Below are 13813 nucleotides of genomic sequence, written 5' to 3'. Positions count from 1 at the left end.
TCCCAGCTGAAATCCATCAGTTTACAGCTGTTGGATGTAAAGGTTGGAACTTGCATGGCTCTGTGTGCTTGGGCTGTGTTTGAAAATATTCCTGCCCCACACTGTGTTAGGCAACAGTCAGGGCTTCATGAAGTATAGAGGGTTTGTCCTGTAACATTAAGATTCATCAATGAAAATAAAATTATGGGAATATTTCACAAAGCCGTTCTTTTACAGTTCTTGGGGGCTGTACAGCTGCCATTGAATTAGGCAATTTCTATGCTCTAAATGCCCTCATTGTTAAGAAAAGTGCTGTTTAGCTTCACGTAGGCGTTATGAATAGTTAGCATTTGGAGTGATTTTAACAGGGAGCAAAGCCATAGTTTGAAGTCTTTTTCTGCATGGAGAAATGTTTTGCCAGGTGTCAACTTTAGCTGTCCCACTTCGCTTGCTGCTGCAGACACATGTGGGCAGAACGAGTTACATGGTTTGTTACTCCCTCCACACACAGCCTGCCTGCCATAAAGAGCACTGCTTAGATGCCTCAGGCATACCCTTATATTGCCTCTTTACCTTTCCTCATACACCACATGGGCAGATATGTTAGTAGCAGACATTTTACTTTGCAGTGAGGCTGCACAGACTTACCTCAGCTGTCCTGCCCCATGATGGTGTTTCTTCTGCAGTGGTGATGTTGCCAGTTGTGAAAACTGAGCAAGTTTGCCTCATGCAGGCATTTCACCTTTGGATGTTTAGCCTGAATGTATTCGATGTCCATTTGCATGCTGTATGCTGTACATGCTGCCTAAACAGGATGTCTTGGGCTTTTTTCTAGAACCATACTTTGTCCAGGCAGTGGACTATGGCAATTACATTTACTTCTTCTTCCGGGAAATAGCAGTAGAGTACAACAGCATGGGAAAGGTAAGGGCAAAAACATCGCTTTGAATGACTTTGTCAGATTCAGGAGGAGGAAAACATATGCTATTCTTGGACCGATGCTGTTAGAAGTGACCTTGAAATGAGAACCATAAATCATGATGACAAGGTCATCATTTTGAGAAGATTCCTATTGCTCAAGCCAAAAGGTTGGTTGGAGTGAATCATTGCACTCTCTTGAAAGGAAACAGAGTGGTTTCTTACAGTGATGGTAAATGTAAATGCTGGAATCTCTCTTATCAAATCGTAAAAAGCACAGGGCAAATGTGGTTAATTCAGCATAGTAGGTAATTGTTAAAAATGGATTCCGAAGCAGGGAAATATTTTTCTTTCAGAAATCTGAATTGGAGTGCTGATTAAACAGCAGCAGGAATTCTGTGCTCTGCCATTCTGCAAAGAATAATTAAACACTTTCTGCATTTTTGCTAATTTCACAATAGCTTTCTGACTAAGCACTCAGAAAAGCTGACCAAGGTCACAAAGGTGGAGGGTGAGAATAAAAGCCCAGCAAGATTTGCATAGTTTTTAAGTGCTGAGAACACAAGAATCAGAGTAAGCAGCGTGGGTTGCAAGGATTGTGAATATAAAATGTGCTTTTGTTTGGGGAAATAGAAAGCTAAGCAGTCTGTATGGAAATGAGTTTTATATGGGTTGAGAACAGATATCCTGAAGGATTTATGGCTGTATAATAAATGCCACAGTCTTATCTTTTACAACACACTGTTCCAAAGCTGAGTTTTTCTCTATTTCTTATTTGTCACAGATTATGGAAACATGGGATTAAATTAAGCACCTTGCTGTGTTATTCCAAATGTTTGAAAAGCAGAGTTTCAACAAAGTCTTTTAGTTTAAACAAACATTTCATTTTCTCCATTATTTTCGCCCTACTGCTTCCAGGTGGTTTTCCCAAGGGTGGCTCAGGTTTGCAAAAATGACATGGGAGGATCTCAGAGAGTGCTGGAAAAACAGTGGACTTCCTTTCTCAAGGCTCGTTTGAACTGCTCAGTTCCTGGCGATTCACACTTCTACTTTAACATACTGCAGGCAGTTACAGATGTTATCCATTTCAACGGCCGGGATGTTGTTTTAGCAACCTTCTCCACTCCATATAACAGGTAATTGGCACAATAACCTTTTACCTTCTCCTTCCTTAGTGTTTTGCTTTTCACTGCAGTTTCTTTTTGCTTTATGAAGGTACAAGAAGTGATTGTTCATACAATGTAATCATTATGTACCATGCACTTACTGATAGTTTGTGCTTCATTTTAAGCTACCCTGGTATTGCTTACTGCATTTTATATCTGGTAATTTAGAGCAGGTTTCTGCCATTTACTACCTGGATATGTTCCCTGGCTGCACTTTTCTTTACGTGGGGATAGTTCAGACCAGCCACCAAGACATTTTGCAGCATGTAACTTTCAGAATGTTACTCCAAAGAGAATTTTTTTTTCCCTCACAGAGAAGGGACTTGATCTGTCTTGTTTACACCTAAACCCCCTAGAACCATGTTAGTGCTCCTTCCTTCTATTTCATGCATCCCTACTGACTCTTGCGTTTCTCCTGGGAGAGACAATATCCTACACCATTCTGCTGGCTGGGGAGGAGGCTCCTCAGAACACCTGTATTTCATTGTTCTCATGGTTTTACAAAAGCGTCGGTTCATCTGCAAAGAATTTATAACCATTACAGGTTTTAACATGCTTCTCCAGAACTTGTTAGGAGAGTATCTGTATCTAATTATTGAGGTCTCCCAGAGAAGTTAAAAAAATAGTAGCATTCTATTAATAATTAAAAAATATATTGCTCTTTCACAGAGTAACGTTTGATCTGAAAAGGGAACTTTATTGCTGAAATTCATCTGTTTTTTTCTGTACGCTCACCACCTCTTGTCAAAGCCCGACCTCACTGAGGTCATGCACAGAACTGACTTCAAATGAGAGTAAGCCCAGGCCTCTAATGCATGATTGCTGCTTTTGACATCAAAATGTTAGGAACTGCAGTGGAATAATTATGCCACCAATAGGGAATACAGGCTTAAATTAGGATGGTCTATTTTTATGCAAATTGACATAATAAAAACAAGTAAACAAACAGAGTCAGAAACAGAAAATAGGTTGTATCTTGAGATAATCTCAAAATTGAGATTGTCCTCCTGCTTTGTCACTATTGCCTGTGTTGTGTCATGAATAATACTCTTCCTTAAACCCTGCGTTTTAAAATCTAAGTACTTGGTGTTAAAATCAAGGTACTATTTTATAGGTCCCATTTTTTTTGCCAGACATTGAATATGACAGGAAGGCACATAGGCTTGGAGACACCTCATTAACAGAGCTACCTCCGACACAGACACTTCCCTTTCATTCCTCCTGCGTTGAGGAAAAGCTGCAACAAACACCTTTGATCTCTGGATCGAAGCTTCCCCCTAGAGTGGGCTGGAAGAGATTCTGCATTCTAACCTGAGGTTGCCCAGGGTGGGAGTTCGTCATGGGTTGTAGTCCCATGGCTGGGAGATGGCTTGGCTGTGTCCCACAGTACTCCCTCTGTATGACGTTATCACAGTGCAGACCCGCAAATTACCAGCCTCAAGAGTGAAAGATGTTGCAGTGTTCTCACTGCAGCGATCCCTCCATCCCTGTGGATTTACGTGTTGCGCACATTCCTCAGCACATTTAGTTCTGTATAGCACACCTCAGGATTGTAGGGATGTTTTTTCTTTAGGGCTTAATTCAGCAAAGTGCAAAATCTAGCTGGCTTGGTTCTTGAGGTCTTTTGGGATGAGGTCCCAGATAGACCCTCGACCAATTCTTACATCGACATGTGGCTGTCTCCATTTGAGACTCTCGCTGTGTAGTATCATGTTAATATAGAGCTTTGAAGTTTCCTTCCATATAAAAACACAATCTGTGGAGATCAAAGTAAGACTAATACTGTCTCTCTACTTATTGTTTCCTCCAGTAAAAAGCATTTTGACCCCTTTTAATATTCAAACAGTTATTTTCCCATCAGTTTATAGGCCTTCAAGTGTTTAGTTTTATTCTCTGTTAAAGTATTATGGTTTATATGTTATTTCTTTGGTGTATAATAACCTACTAACAACAAGCAGAATTGAAAGTGTCAGCCAGCTGAGCTTGTGCTATTTACCTGATAAAATCAAGCCATGAAAGTCAGACATGAAAACAGTAGTTCATGTGTAAAAAAATTAAAGGTGGATAAATGAACAAATCATGCTTCCAAGTGATTGACCATGGGAAACCCCTAAGCCTTTCAGAAAGTATGTAGGTAGGGATATAATTATGTTTAGACAATGTTAACATGCAGTTACATGCAAGTAGTCAAAAAATTGTAATGTACAACTCTATGATCTAAAGATAAAATCGAATTTGCTTCTATAAGTGTTTTATACCTCATTTAGTTAAGCAAATTCCTAGGCATAGTTAACTCATTTCCATTTGGAAAAAATTTGGGGAGATCAGGCTGTGGGAGGTTGGAGTAATAATGTGTAAATGCCAGGTCAATGGCATGTTGCAGCATGCTCCCAGTTTGATCAGCATCAACTTCTGAACTGTCTGCAGTGTATTTTTGAGGCATGACAGGGACTGTGAGAATTAACCCTGAGAGATGTTGTGACTTACAAGAACTTAAATTTTCAAATAATGGGTGATAAATGAGACTGGCTATTATGCATCATACATCGCCAGTGGTACACAGCGTTTCTCAGATTCTTTCCCTTCTTCAAGATTATTGCAATTACTTCTTTCTGTGGAAGCTTTGAAACAAACTGTGCTTGCAGGAACTCTCTGCTGATTGGTATATTTCAGGCTTTTCCATGGTGCTGGCTTTTGCTGTCAATACTCAGAGGTTACAGAGTTCAGGATTGAGTAGCCTGTGACAGGAAGACTTCTATACAGCATGTTTTCCACACAAGATTTTATGCATAACTGCAGAATGAGTAACAATTTCTGGGAAATGTCATTTTGCAGCATCCCTGGCTCTGCAGTCTGTGCCTATGACATGCTTGACATTGCCAATGTATTTACTGGGAGATTCAAAGAACAAAAGTCTCCAGATTCCACTTGGACACCAGTTCCTGATGAACGAGTGCCCAAGCCCAGGTAGGTTTCATGTACAGTGATATTGTTCTTTTCCTGCACAAAGGATGGAGGTTTTTGACAATTTGAACAGCCTTGTAAGGTGCAGATACAATTGAAGATAAGTGTTGTAACAGTAAGATAGTCATTGAGTTGCATTTGGATCTAAGGTATGCAAGTGAGAATTTATCCACTTAAATGAGATTTGTGTAACATAAATCAGGCCGGCATCAGATTTACTCAGTCAAAATATTCAATCAGGTAAGAGTGGTGTGGGTTACACACCTGTTGCAAATTAGTTTGGTAATAGATATATCTCGCTATAAAGCCTGCACCAGTTTTGCAGTTTGCTGTTCTGCAGTTAACATGCAACTTACGTGCCACAGAGGATTCATCATGGGGAGAAAAAAACAGCATTCCATCAAAGTGGAGATTCATTTTACCTCATTTCCCCTATGAGTTGTTTTCCCTGCTTCCACTTCCCTCCTGTTCGCACGTAGCTCCTCTATTACCCTCTCCGTACTTCCTACAAGCACCTGTTCTGCACAAGTTGCTGTTGTCAGCCACTTGTTAACTCATTTACACCAGTGGCATTTTTGCTCTGAGAGTATGATATGAATGTAGATAAAGCAAACTCATTTATCTCAGTCAAGTTCTTCCACTTTAAGGTGTGTTTTATGTTGTGTGTGATATCTTGCATAACATCAAAAGAAAAACACCTCTGAAGCTCTGTGGTGGCAACCAAGCTTCTACCTAGATCAAAAGTTGGCCCATCATCTTTTACAGTTGCCGAGTATACTATTCCTGTGCTGTCTTTATTCCGAGGTTGTCACTCGAGAGTCTGGAGGTGCCTGGAAAATGTGGAAAATTTTGTGTCTATCTTTGGTCTAAGCCTTAGAAAGGCACCCACTAGCACCGTTGCTGGATTTTATTTTCCTTTTTGCAGTATTTCAACAACTTGTTGACATGATGGCTTGCCTTGGTAGTGCGAGGCTACACAAGGGTTCCAAGGTCATTTGTTTGAAACTTACTCAGATAAAGAGTACTGGCAGGGAAGAGGGAAAGGAGAAAGATAGATCTTCTCATTCAGCAGGAAGGAAGGATAGAAAATTGCATTGTGAGTTTCTGGGACGAGCCAACAGCAGGCTAACAGTTATGGTTAAGATAATACTGCTCTGTCCAAGTCAGTAGGAGATAACATGAACTAAATTGGTGAATGCTGTTTCATGTAACATTTGGCCGTCAATCTGCTTAATAGAAATAATAATTACTTATACGTCATGTTGAAATGCGTGAGAGGCACAAGACATCTTTGAAGTAAGGTCATTTTTGTTTGGATATCTCAGTGAGGGGCAGAAACATTAGTGCTCCTATTGATCTTAACATTTCTCAGCCTCACTTCCCTTTTTGGCTGAGGTGCACAGCAGGGTTTACTCAGTTTTATGTTTACTTGATTAAACCAGTTTTAAGATTAAAACAGGATTAATTCAATCATGTGATTAGGATTTAGGAGGAAGTAGGCCTCTAGATTAGACATACAGAAACCCCAGGTACCACAATGCCAGAAGGCTGCTCCCTGGAGTTCCCTGGGAATGTGACCTCCTGAATCAGTGCCCTTGCAAGGACTTAGGAGAGGGGCGATGCCCTTGGTTTCTTCTTCTCTCCTGCTATTGCGAATTCTTTGTGCTTTTGCAAGGTTTCAAAGAGGCAGAGCACGCAGTCTCTGCATGTAATATTCATTGTGCAGCTGTATGGGACCAGACTCATTGACCCAGCTAGTCCCCTCCAGTCCTGTGCTACCTTCCTACATATTATAACATTTAGTTTACCCGAGGTTTGAATATTTATCTGAATGTGAGCAACAGATAATGATAGAACTAGGACTAGGGCTATATTTTATTCAAGTAAGCCTTACTCTGTTGATGTCAGTGGCTCTCTTCACATCAAGGCAGATGAAAACTGGATACTGCATTGTATTTGTGAGTGGGTGGTCTGTCTTTCATCTTCCCATCTCACAGTGATTCAAAGCCTTGAAGAATCAGAATGCTCTAGGAAATGGGATCAAATGGACCTTTTGTTGGAGCAACATATTAATAGCAGGCAAAGCATTTTCCTACTCCCTGTGTAGGGATGACCTGTTCAGGCAGGAAAGTTGTTACCTCTTAGGAGCAGGGTAGATTTTAGGAATAAGGTGAGCAGATGTGCATTTAAGTTGTTGACAATGGTTAGATAACATTTCGGTGAAAATCCTCAAAGCGCTTACAATAATAAAACCATCTCATCCAAACTGAAAGGAGGATAAAACCAATTTTTACATGGATTCTTGCTAGGTTGTCTTCTCCAGTAGTCCACATTCCACCACACAGGACTGAAAGCATTCTTTTGCACATGCTAAAAGAATCAACTCCTATCTCTGTGTTAGAGACTACTTTTATTCCAGGAAAGAGCAGTCAGCTGGGTAAGTTATGGATCAGAAAGGACCACTGGGCAGCATCAAGCCAAATGCACACATGCAGTGGTTAGCTTCCACATGAACAGATCAACTATAAACTCTGTGTGTCACACTCCTACTGAAGAAATGTCTCTGTGCTTTTAGGTGACATGTTAAGTCCTTTTGAGTGGAGGATCAAGCAGGATTTTAGGCTTCCCCTGAGGAGCTGAACATGTCCACCAGACTCTTCAGTCGTCCATTTAAACCCTTGTAATGCACATTAGATTTCACTGAGGGCCTCATTACAAAAGGAGATTTGCAGTAGGCATTAAGTAAGTGTTTTGCTTTTACCCTCTTGTTTTATTTAGGCCTGGTTGCTGTGCTGGTTCTACATCGTTAGAAAAATATGTAACCTCTAACGAGTTCCCTGATGATACTCTGAACTTCATCAAAACACATCCGCTGATGGATGAGGCTGTGCCATCCATTGTCAATAGACCCTGGTTCCTAAGAACAATGGTCAGGTATGTACCTCCAAGTGGACTCTTGCCCTTATTGTAGCTGTCAAGTTGTGCTAACAGTCTTGCCCAGAATACTCTAACTCTGCAAACATCCTCAGTGTGCTGGGCATGAATCCAGCTAGGAATGATGGCAGAACTGAGCAGATGCCACAGAGCTCCCTGAGCAGCTTTGAAGACAGGAAAAAGCCTCAGTGCTTTCCAACCATGCTGTGCTGAAATGGGGTCTTGGAGGAAACACTGTGTGGGGAAGGTTGACCTGCCTGTTGGCTCATGGATCAGTGTTTGAGACAGCTCTGTAGAAAACTTTGGGCAAGGATTAGCGGACAGCCCAGGGATATGTACACAGGATACAAACATGCCTGCCAGGATATGTTCACAGGATATGAAGTTGTCTGTTGGGATACGTACTGGTGTGTTTTAATGTTTACAGAAGTGTACAGGCAGAAGTAATCACATAATCTGTATCCTTTCTATGGCAACAAGAGGAAAATAATAATGAAGAGATTTGGACAAAGACTGATAAATCCACAGGCCTCAAATATACCATCCACCTCCTATAAAAATACATTCCTACTCTCTGTTGTGGTCCCTATACTGCTTATCTACCCTCTGGTTGTGAAAAGAATAATGTGACTAACTTTTCCTGTATTTTCCTCTTGTCCCCTGTAGGGGTAGAGTTTTGTGCCAGGCAGAACACCCTGGAATGATCTGACTTAGTTTTAGTAATGTGTATTCTGTCAGGTTTTTATGTCAGGTTCTGTACCTCCAACCAAAGATGAGAGCAGCAAACCCTGCAGAGTGCTTTCCTTTGACCACCAGTACCAGATAACTGGTACAAAATCACCAGTACTTGTTGTCGATGAATTGTATCATCCAAAGATTCAGTATAATCTCAGCACTGAACTCACTTAGTGGCAGTTGTGGGATTATTTTTAGTGAGGTAAAATGGTGCTTATTGTCTCACATTTGCACTCACACATCTTTTGCTGCCAAAAAAAAAGTTAAATGTGGATCAGTTACCATTATTGCTGCATTTAATGTGACAGAGCTTGTAATCAGCCAAAAATTACACTGTCCTATTTTCTTTCCCTGCCTGAACAAGTCATCAGGCTAGTGCTTTGTTTTTTATTGGAAGGATAATTCCTAAGTAGACTCTTTGCACCCCTTCAGCTTTCTGCAAACACTTCTGCTAGCTATTGGACATATGGACATGGAGACGAACACATGAAAATTCCCTAGCATTTGGGGAGCCAAACTGTTACAGTCTGTGTTGACTTAAAGGGTTATTCAGCTAGGAAAAGTGCTTAAATATGTTATGTGGTTGCTAGAAGGCTACCACGCAGTTATCTGAAGTGGAAAAAGTGATAAAATGAATGACAATCTAATGCCAACTGATGCAAAATGCTGTATTGTTATTCTAGATACCGCCTGACCAAAATTGACGTGGACTCTGCTGCTGGGCCATATCAGAACTACACGGTGGTTTTCTTGGGATCAGAGAAGGGAATCATCCTGAAGTTCTTGGCACGGACAGGAAACAGTGGTTTCCTAAATGATAGCCTTTTCCTGGAGGAGATTAACGTTTACAATCCTGAAAAGTGTGTATCTGATTATTTGTACTCATGTATGGGTGACTTTGAACTTCTGATTTCCCAGAGAGCAGGTTGTCCCACAGAAGAGGAAGTGGTTAGAGAAGCCAAGTTTTTTGAGTAATTTTAAATTGTTTGGGGAGGGGATGTCTGCTTATCAGTCTCTACACTGCAGTAAGATAGTTTTTATTCAGTATGTGCAGAAAATAGCCCATCCTATGCAGCAGTTGATGGAGAATTAAAAGTGAAATTCTGCAAAGGAAGATTAGTTTTCTAATCCTATAAAAACCTGATTCCTCTCCAAATAACTCAACAACAAGCAAGCCACTCTTCAAGGGAAATTTCTTGCATTTCAGCCATCCTCAAATATGCCTAAGGGGGCTTTGAAGTGGCCCATAATCACACAGAAATTTCAGCTACTTTGAGTGCCAGAGAAGAACAAACACAAAAAGCGAAGTGTCCTCAGAAGGCTTGTCTGGTGTGCTGTCTTTCTCCACTTCTTATTCCCATGTCCCATGCATTTTCAGCACTCATTTGTATGTCTATCAGTGTTTGTAGTTGCTATTGTGTGTTCTTTTTCCTTGGCTTGTTCAATTCTACCTTCCTCGGGGTTTTTTTCTGTGGTAGTTTTTTGGGTTTTATTTTTGTTTTTCAGTTTGAGGACTCATTACATTTTCACCTGGTTTCCTAGCAGAATTCGTTTATAACCTTATCTCACTTTTTTTTCAAATCAGGTGCAGCTACGATGGCGTGGAGGACAAGCGGATAGTGGGCATGCAGCTTGACAAGCCCAGCAGCGCCCTTTATGTCGCCTTCTCCACTTGTGTCATTAAGGTTCCCCTGGGACGCTGCGAGCGTCACGGCAGGTGCAAAAAGTATGTGTTTTCTGGTGGCTGTCAGAAGCCCAGGCACCAGGCGTGGGGAAGGTGGGAGGTCCCATGAATGCTACCTTGTGCTCTTTGTTCTCCAGGGCCTGCATAGCGTCCAGAGACCCCTACTGCGGATGGATGAAGGAGAGCGGGGCATGCACACAGCTGGTCCTTGGCTCCAAGTGAGTAAAAGCTCTGGCATGGATGGACCATGAAGCTCTGGCAGTGGCGCCAGGCGGTCTTGGGCAAAGCTATTTGAAACACGGGGCTCTTAGGAAAGGAAAAATGTGGGAAGTGTTTGTTTCTACCTTATTTGCATTCACCTCTGAAATGTCTCACAAATTTTTTTGATGTGAGCTCTCAGCTGATTGGTAACTGCTGAAAGAGGAGGAAGAAGAAAATGAAAGAGCTGTACTAAGGTCTGCATGTTGTTGAAAGGAGGGAACTGGATGGGTATGTCTGGACCGGCCCCCATTGGAGCCATCACAGCTGATTAAAGAGGCAATAGAATCCAAATTAAATTACTGAAGCAATTTGTCCACTGGAAACAAAACCAGTCCTTCTAATTTACTGTGCATTACTAAGAGGAAACACAGAGCACAGGAAGAGCTTAAAGCAGTTTCAGAGAAGTGCTAGATCTCCCCTTGCTTAACAGTAGAATTTAATTATTTTATAATAATTAAAGTCTGTGAAGGTTTGTTCAAATGCGGTTTACTAAAGCCTTCTGGCAGGAAGCAGACCCGCTTCAGACCTCTCGCTTCTTGGCCACATCTGGCACACCTCATGCTTGCCCACTCTGAGATACAGCTATGCTTCCTCAACGTAGTGGTGTAAGTGTAGTGCAAACATCACACAAATGGGATAGCCCCACAGCCAGCCCTGCTTAACCCTGCTTCTGTATAGGTCTTCATTATATAAAGGATGAGTTACCATCCCTGTGCTTGTGTCATGTTCTTAATTTGCCATTTCAATTCAAATTGTTATGTCCAGTGGGGATACTAGAGCTATATCTGTAGATATACTACAGATACTACAGTACTATATGAGTATGGACTGTTCCTGACTGAACATGTGGTAGAAGAATGTTAATATGCACCCATGTCCATATAAGGTCTTCTCAATATTGCAAAGATGCTTCAGTCTTTTTGCATTTCCATGGCAAGTCACATGGAACTTCTGCATCTTGCCCTTAGAAGCAGCTCCCATATTTATCAGTAGATCCATCAAGACAGAAGCAGCACAGCTTGTGGTGGTGCAGTCCAGAGGCAAGCCAGGCAGGTCATTCTCCGTCTAGCACGTAACACTTAGGAAGGGGATCCATATCAGCTGTGAAGATGCCTGGTGCACTTCTAAAGTAGCCAACAGGAGGCAGAGATGTTAGGTGCCCTCCTGGAGTAGAAGCCAGTTGAGCAGGAGTTTTAAGAACATGGAGTTGGGAATTAGGTGCCTGCAGGGGTAATTGTGCCTCAAAGGCAGGATCCTAACTAATGTAGACAAGGGCTTGTGTTGGAGGTTTCCCGAGGCTCTTGTCATTCACCTTTGACCATGCAGGAACTTGGAAGCACAGCTTCACTGGCTATGCAAAATCAGAGGCAGAGGTTAGGAGCATAAACTGGGCATGTCAGCTGGAAAAGCCTGGGAGTGTTTTTCAATAGAGCTCCTTGAGTTCAGTGGAATGCCTTCTGTGGGCTGGACCTTAAGCCTTGTAGCCTTATCCAGTACAGTACATAAGTGATTGCTGAAATCCAGGTCATCTTCCCCCAGCACAGTACCTACCCAATGGGTTAGCCTCCTTCTCACGTCAAAGTGTCACTGCACCTTGTCTGCTACGCAGACAAGTTAAGGTGGGATCATAGTTCCTTCTAATAATGTCAGATATTATAGAGTTAACAGTTTAAAAAATATGAATGTTTGCCTCCCTTGACAATGAGACATGCAGTGGATTTAAGAAAAAAGTAATAATAAAAAGACAAAGCATCATCAGAAGCCAAGAAATCATTAAGCAGTGATAAGTAACTCAATGTCTATGTTGCAATTTTTCAGTCTTTGTATGTAGGTTCCAAAGAAATAGCCAGTTTCACAGCAGGGCTGTATTTCAATTGCATATGTGATAATTTCTTTTTGGTAGTGCCTCTGACTTGTTGTTATTCGTACTGATTTGTTTCTTTCTGTTATTTAGACTGGCATTTGAACAGGACATAGAACATGGCAATACAGATGGCCTGGGTGACTGCCAAAGTAAGCAAAGCTTTTACCCTCTATTTACCATGTGTCACAGCATCCTTCTGAATGTCTCAAATCGCCATTACCTGTTGGGTGTTCTTTTGTACAAATGTAAGCCACAACAGGGACAGCATTGTGGCTAACAATGCAGGTTTAGAAGAGGAACGGATGTTTAAATGTATTTAAAGAAAATAGCCCAGTTGGCGTGATTTATACAAACACTGGACTTCAAAGCAGTTATGTAGTGAGAAAACCTCAGTTCCAGAGGATATTGATTATAGCAATGACATAATTAATTGGCTGTTCATTGTCTTTACTAGCCACGGTTGTTGGGTTGTTTATATAGATGTACAGAAGTGGCTTGGTTTTGTTGGTGTAGACTGTGAATTGAACTACATTCCCATGCAGCACAGGGAGACAGTGAAATATATCTTCCACTTCGGATCCAAATCAAGACATAGGAACTACTTAGTTTGTGAATCTTACTGGATCTTAAACACAGGGGGACCATGTAGTGGTATTAAGGGTCAGGCACTACTGACCCTGCCTAAGAAATTTTAATGGTAAACCTTAGGTACTGTCAGCATGAGTTGGAAGCTTAAACACAGTCTTTTAAGCATTTATGTTTTGCACTGAGATGTTTAAAAGTGCACAATGTGCATTGCATGCAAAAAAACACCCACCTTGCCTGTTGATTTCCAAGCCTTCAGGAATACTAACATCTGTGTTCAGGACAGCTCTCATTTCAAATGTTGTTGCCACAGTTGATTTCTTTCTGAGCCCCAAACATTATTTAGAAACCTTATGAAATCAAGAGTCACATTCTTTTTGGTTCAATTTGCACGGATGCCTATAGATGCAATGAAACTGCTGAAGCTGAGGAAGCAACATACAGTGAGAGAGCCATTACTTCTGGAATACAGAGCAAAATAACAGAGGGCTGGAGTGTGTCATGGGGTACAGTGCAGGCCAGATGCTCTGGAGAAGGCCAGAACCATCTCATGCCTTGTGCATCCATGTTCGAGGGCCGTTTATTACTGTGACCACTGTGTTTGAGGGAGGGCAAAGATTTCAGGTTCTGCATGCCCTCCATCGCAGTACACCTCCCTCTGCCTCCACCCTAAGATAAGGTTACACAGGCTAAGTTTTTTGAAGGAGGTGTAGGTATACTCCC

General features: G+C 41.5%; 1 protein-coding gene across 5 annotated transcripts in view; it reads left to right on the top strand.

Moving 5' to 3' along the window:
• Positions 1–13813, top strand: part of SEMA6A (semaphorin 6A) — a 116628-nt gene that overhangs the window by 68941 nt on the left and 33874 nt on the right. For 4 of the 5 annotated variants that reach the window (XM_082074649.1, XM_082074651.1, XM_082074647.1 and 1 more), the window contains 8 exons: positions 815–903; positions 1816–2033; positions 4899–5030; positions 7806–7961; positions 9380–9556; positions 10282–10422; positions 10518–10598; positions 12596–12654. In XM_082074649.1, coding sequence (XP_081930775.1) covers positions 815–903; positions 1816–2033; positions 4899–5030; positions 7806–7961; positions 9380–9556; positions 10282–10422; positions 10518–10598; positions 12596–12654 — 1053 coding nt within the window. The remainder of the gene's footprint in view (positions 1–814; positions 904–1815; positions 2034–4898; positions 5031–7805; positions 7962–9379; positions 9557–10281; positions 10423–10517; positions 10599–12595; positions 12655–13813) is intronic. The other variant, XM_082074650.1, reaches the window with a different exon arrangement.

Source organism: Streptopelia decaocto (assembly GCF_964273445.1).
Source record: "Streptopelia decaocto genome assembly, chromosome: Z".
Classification (NCBI taxonomy): Eukaryota; Metazoa; Chordata; class Aves; order Columbiformes; family Columbidae; genus Streptopelia; species Streptopelia decaocto.
The sequence above is the reverse complement of the archived record's forward strand: the minus strand, read 5'-3'. Positions and strand labels throughout refer to the sequence as shown.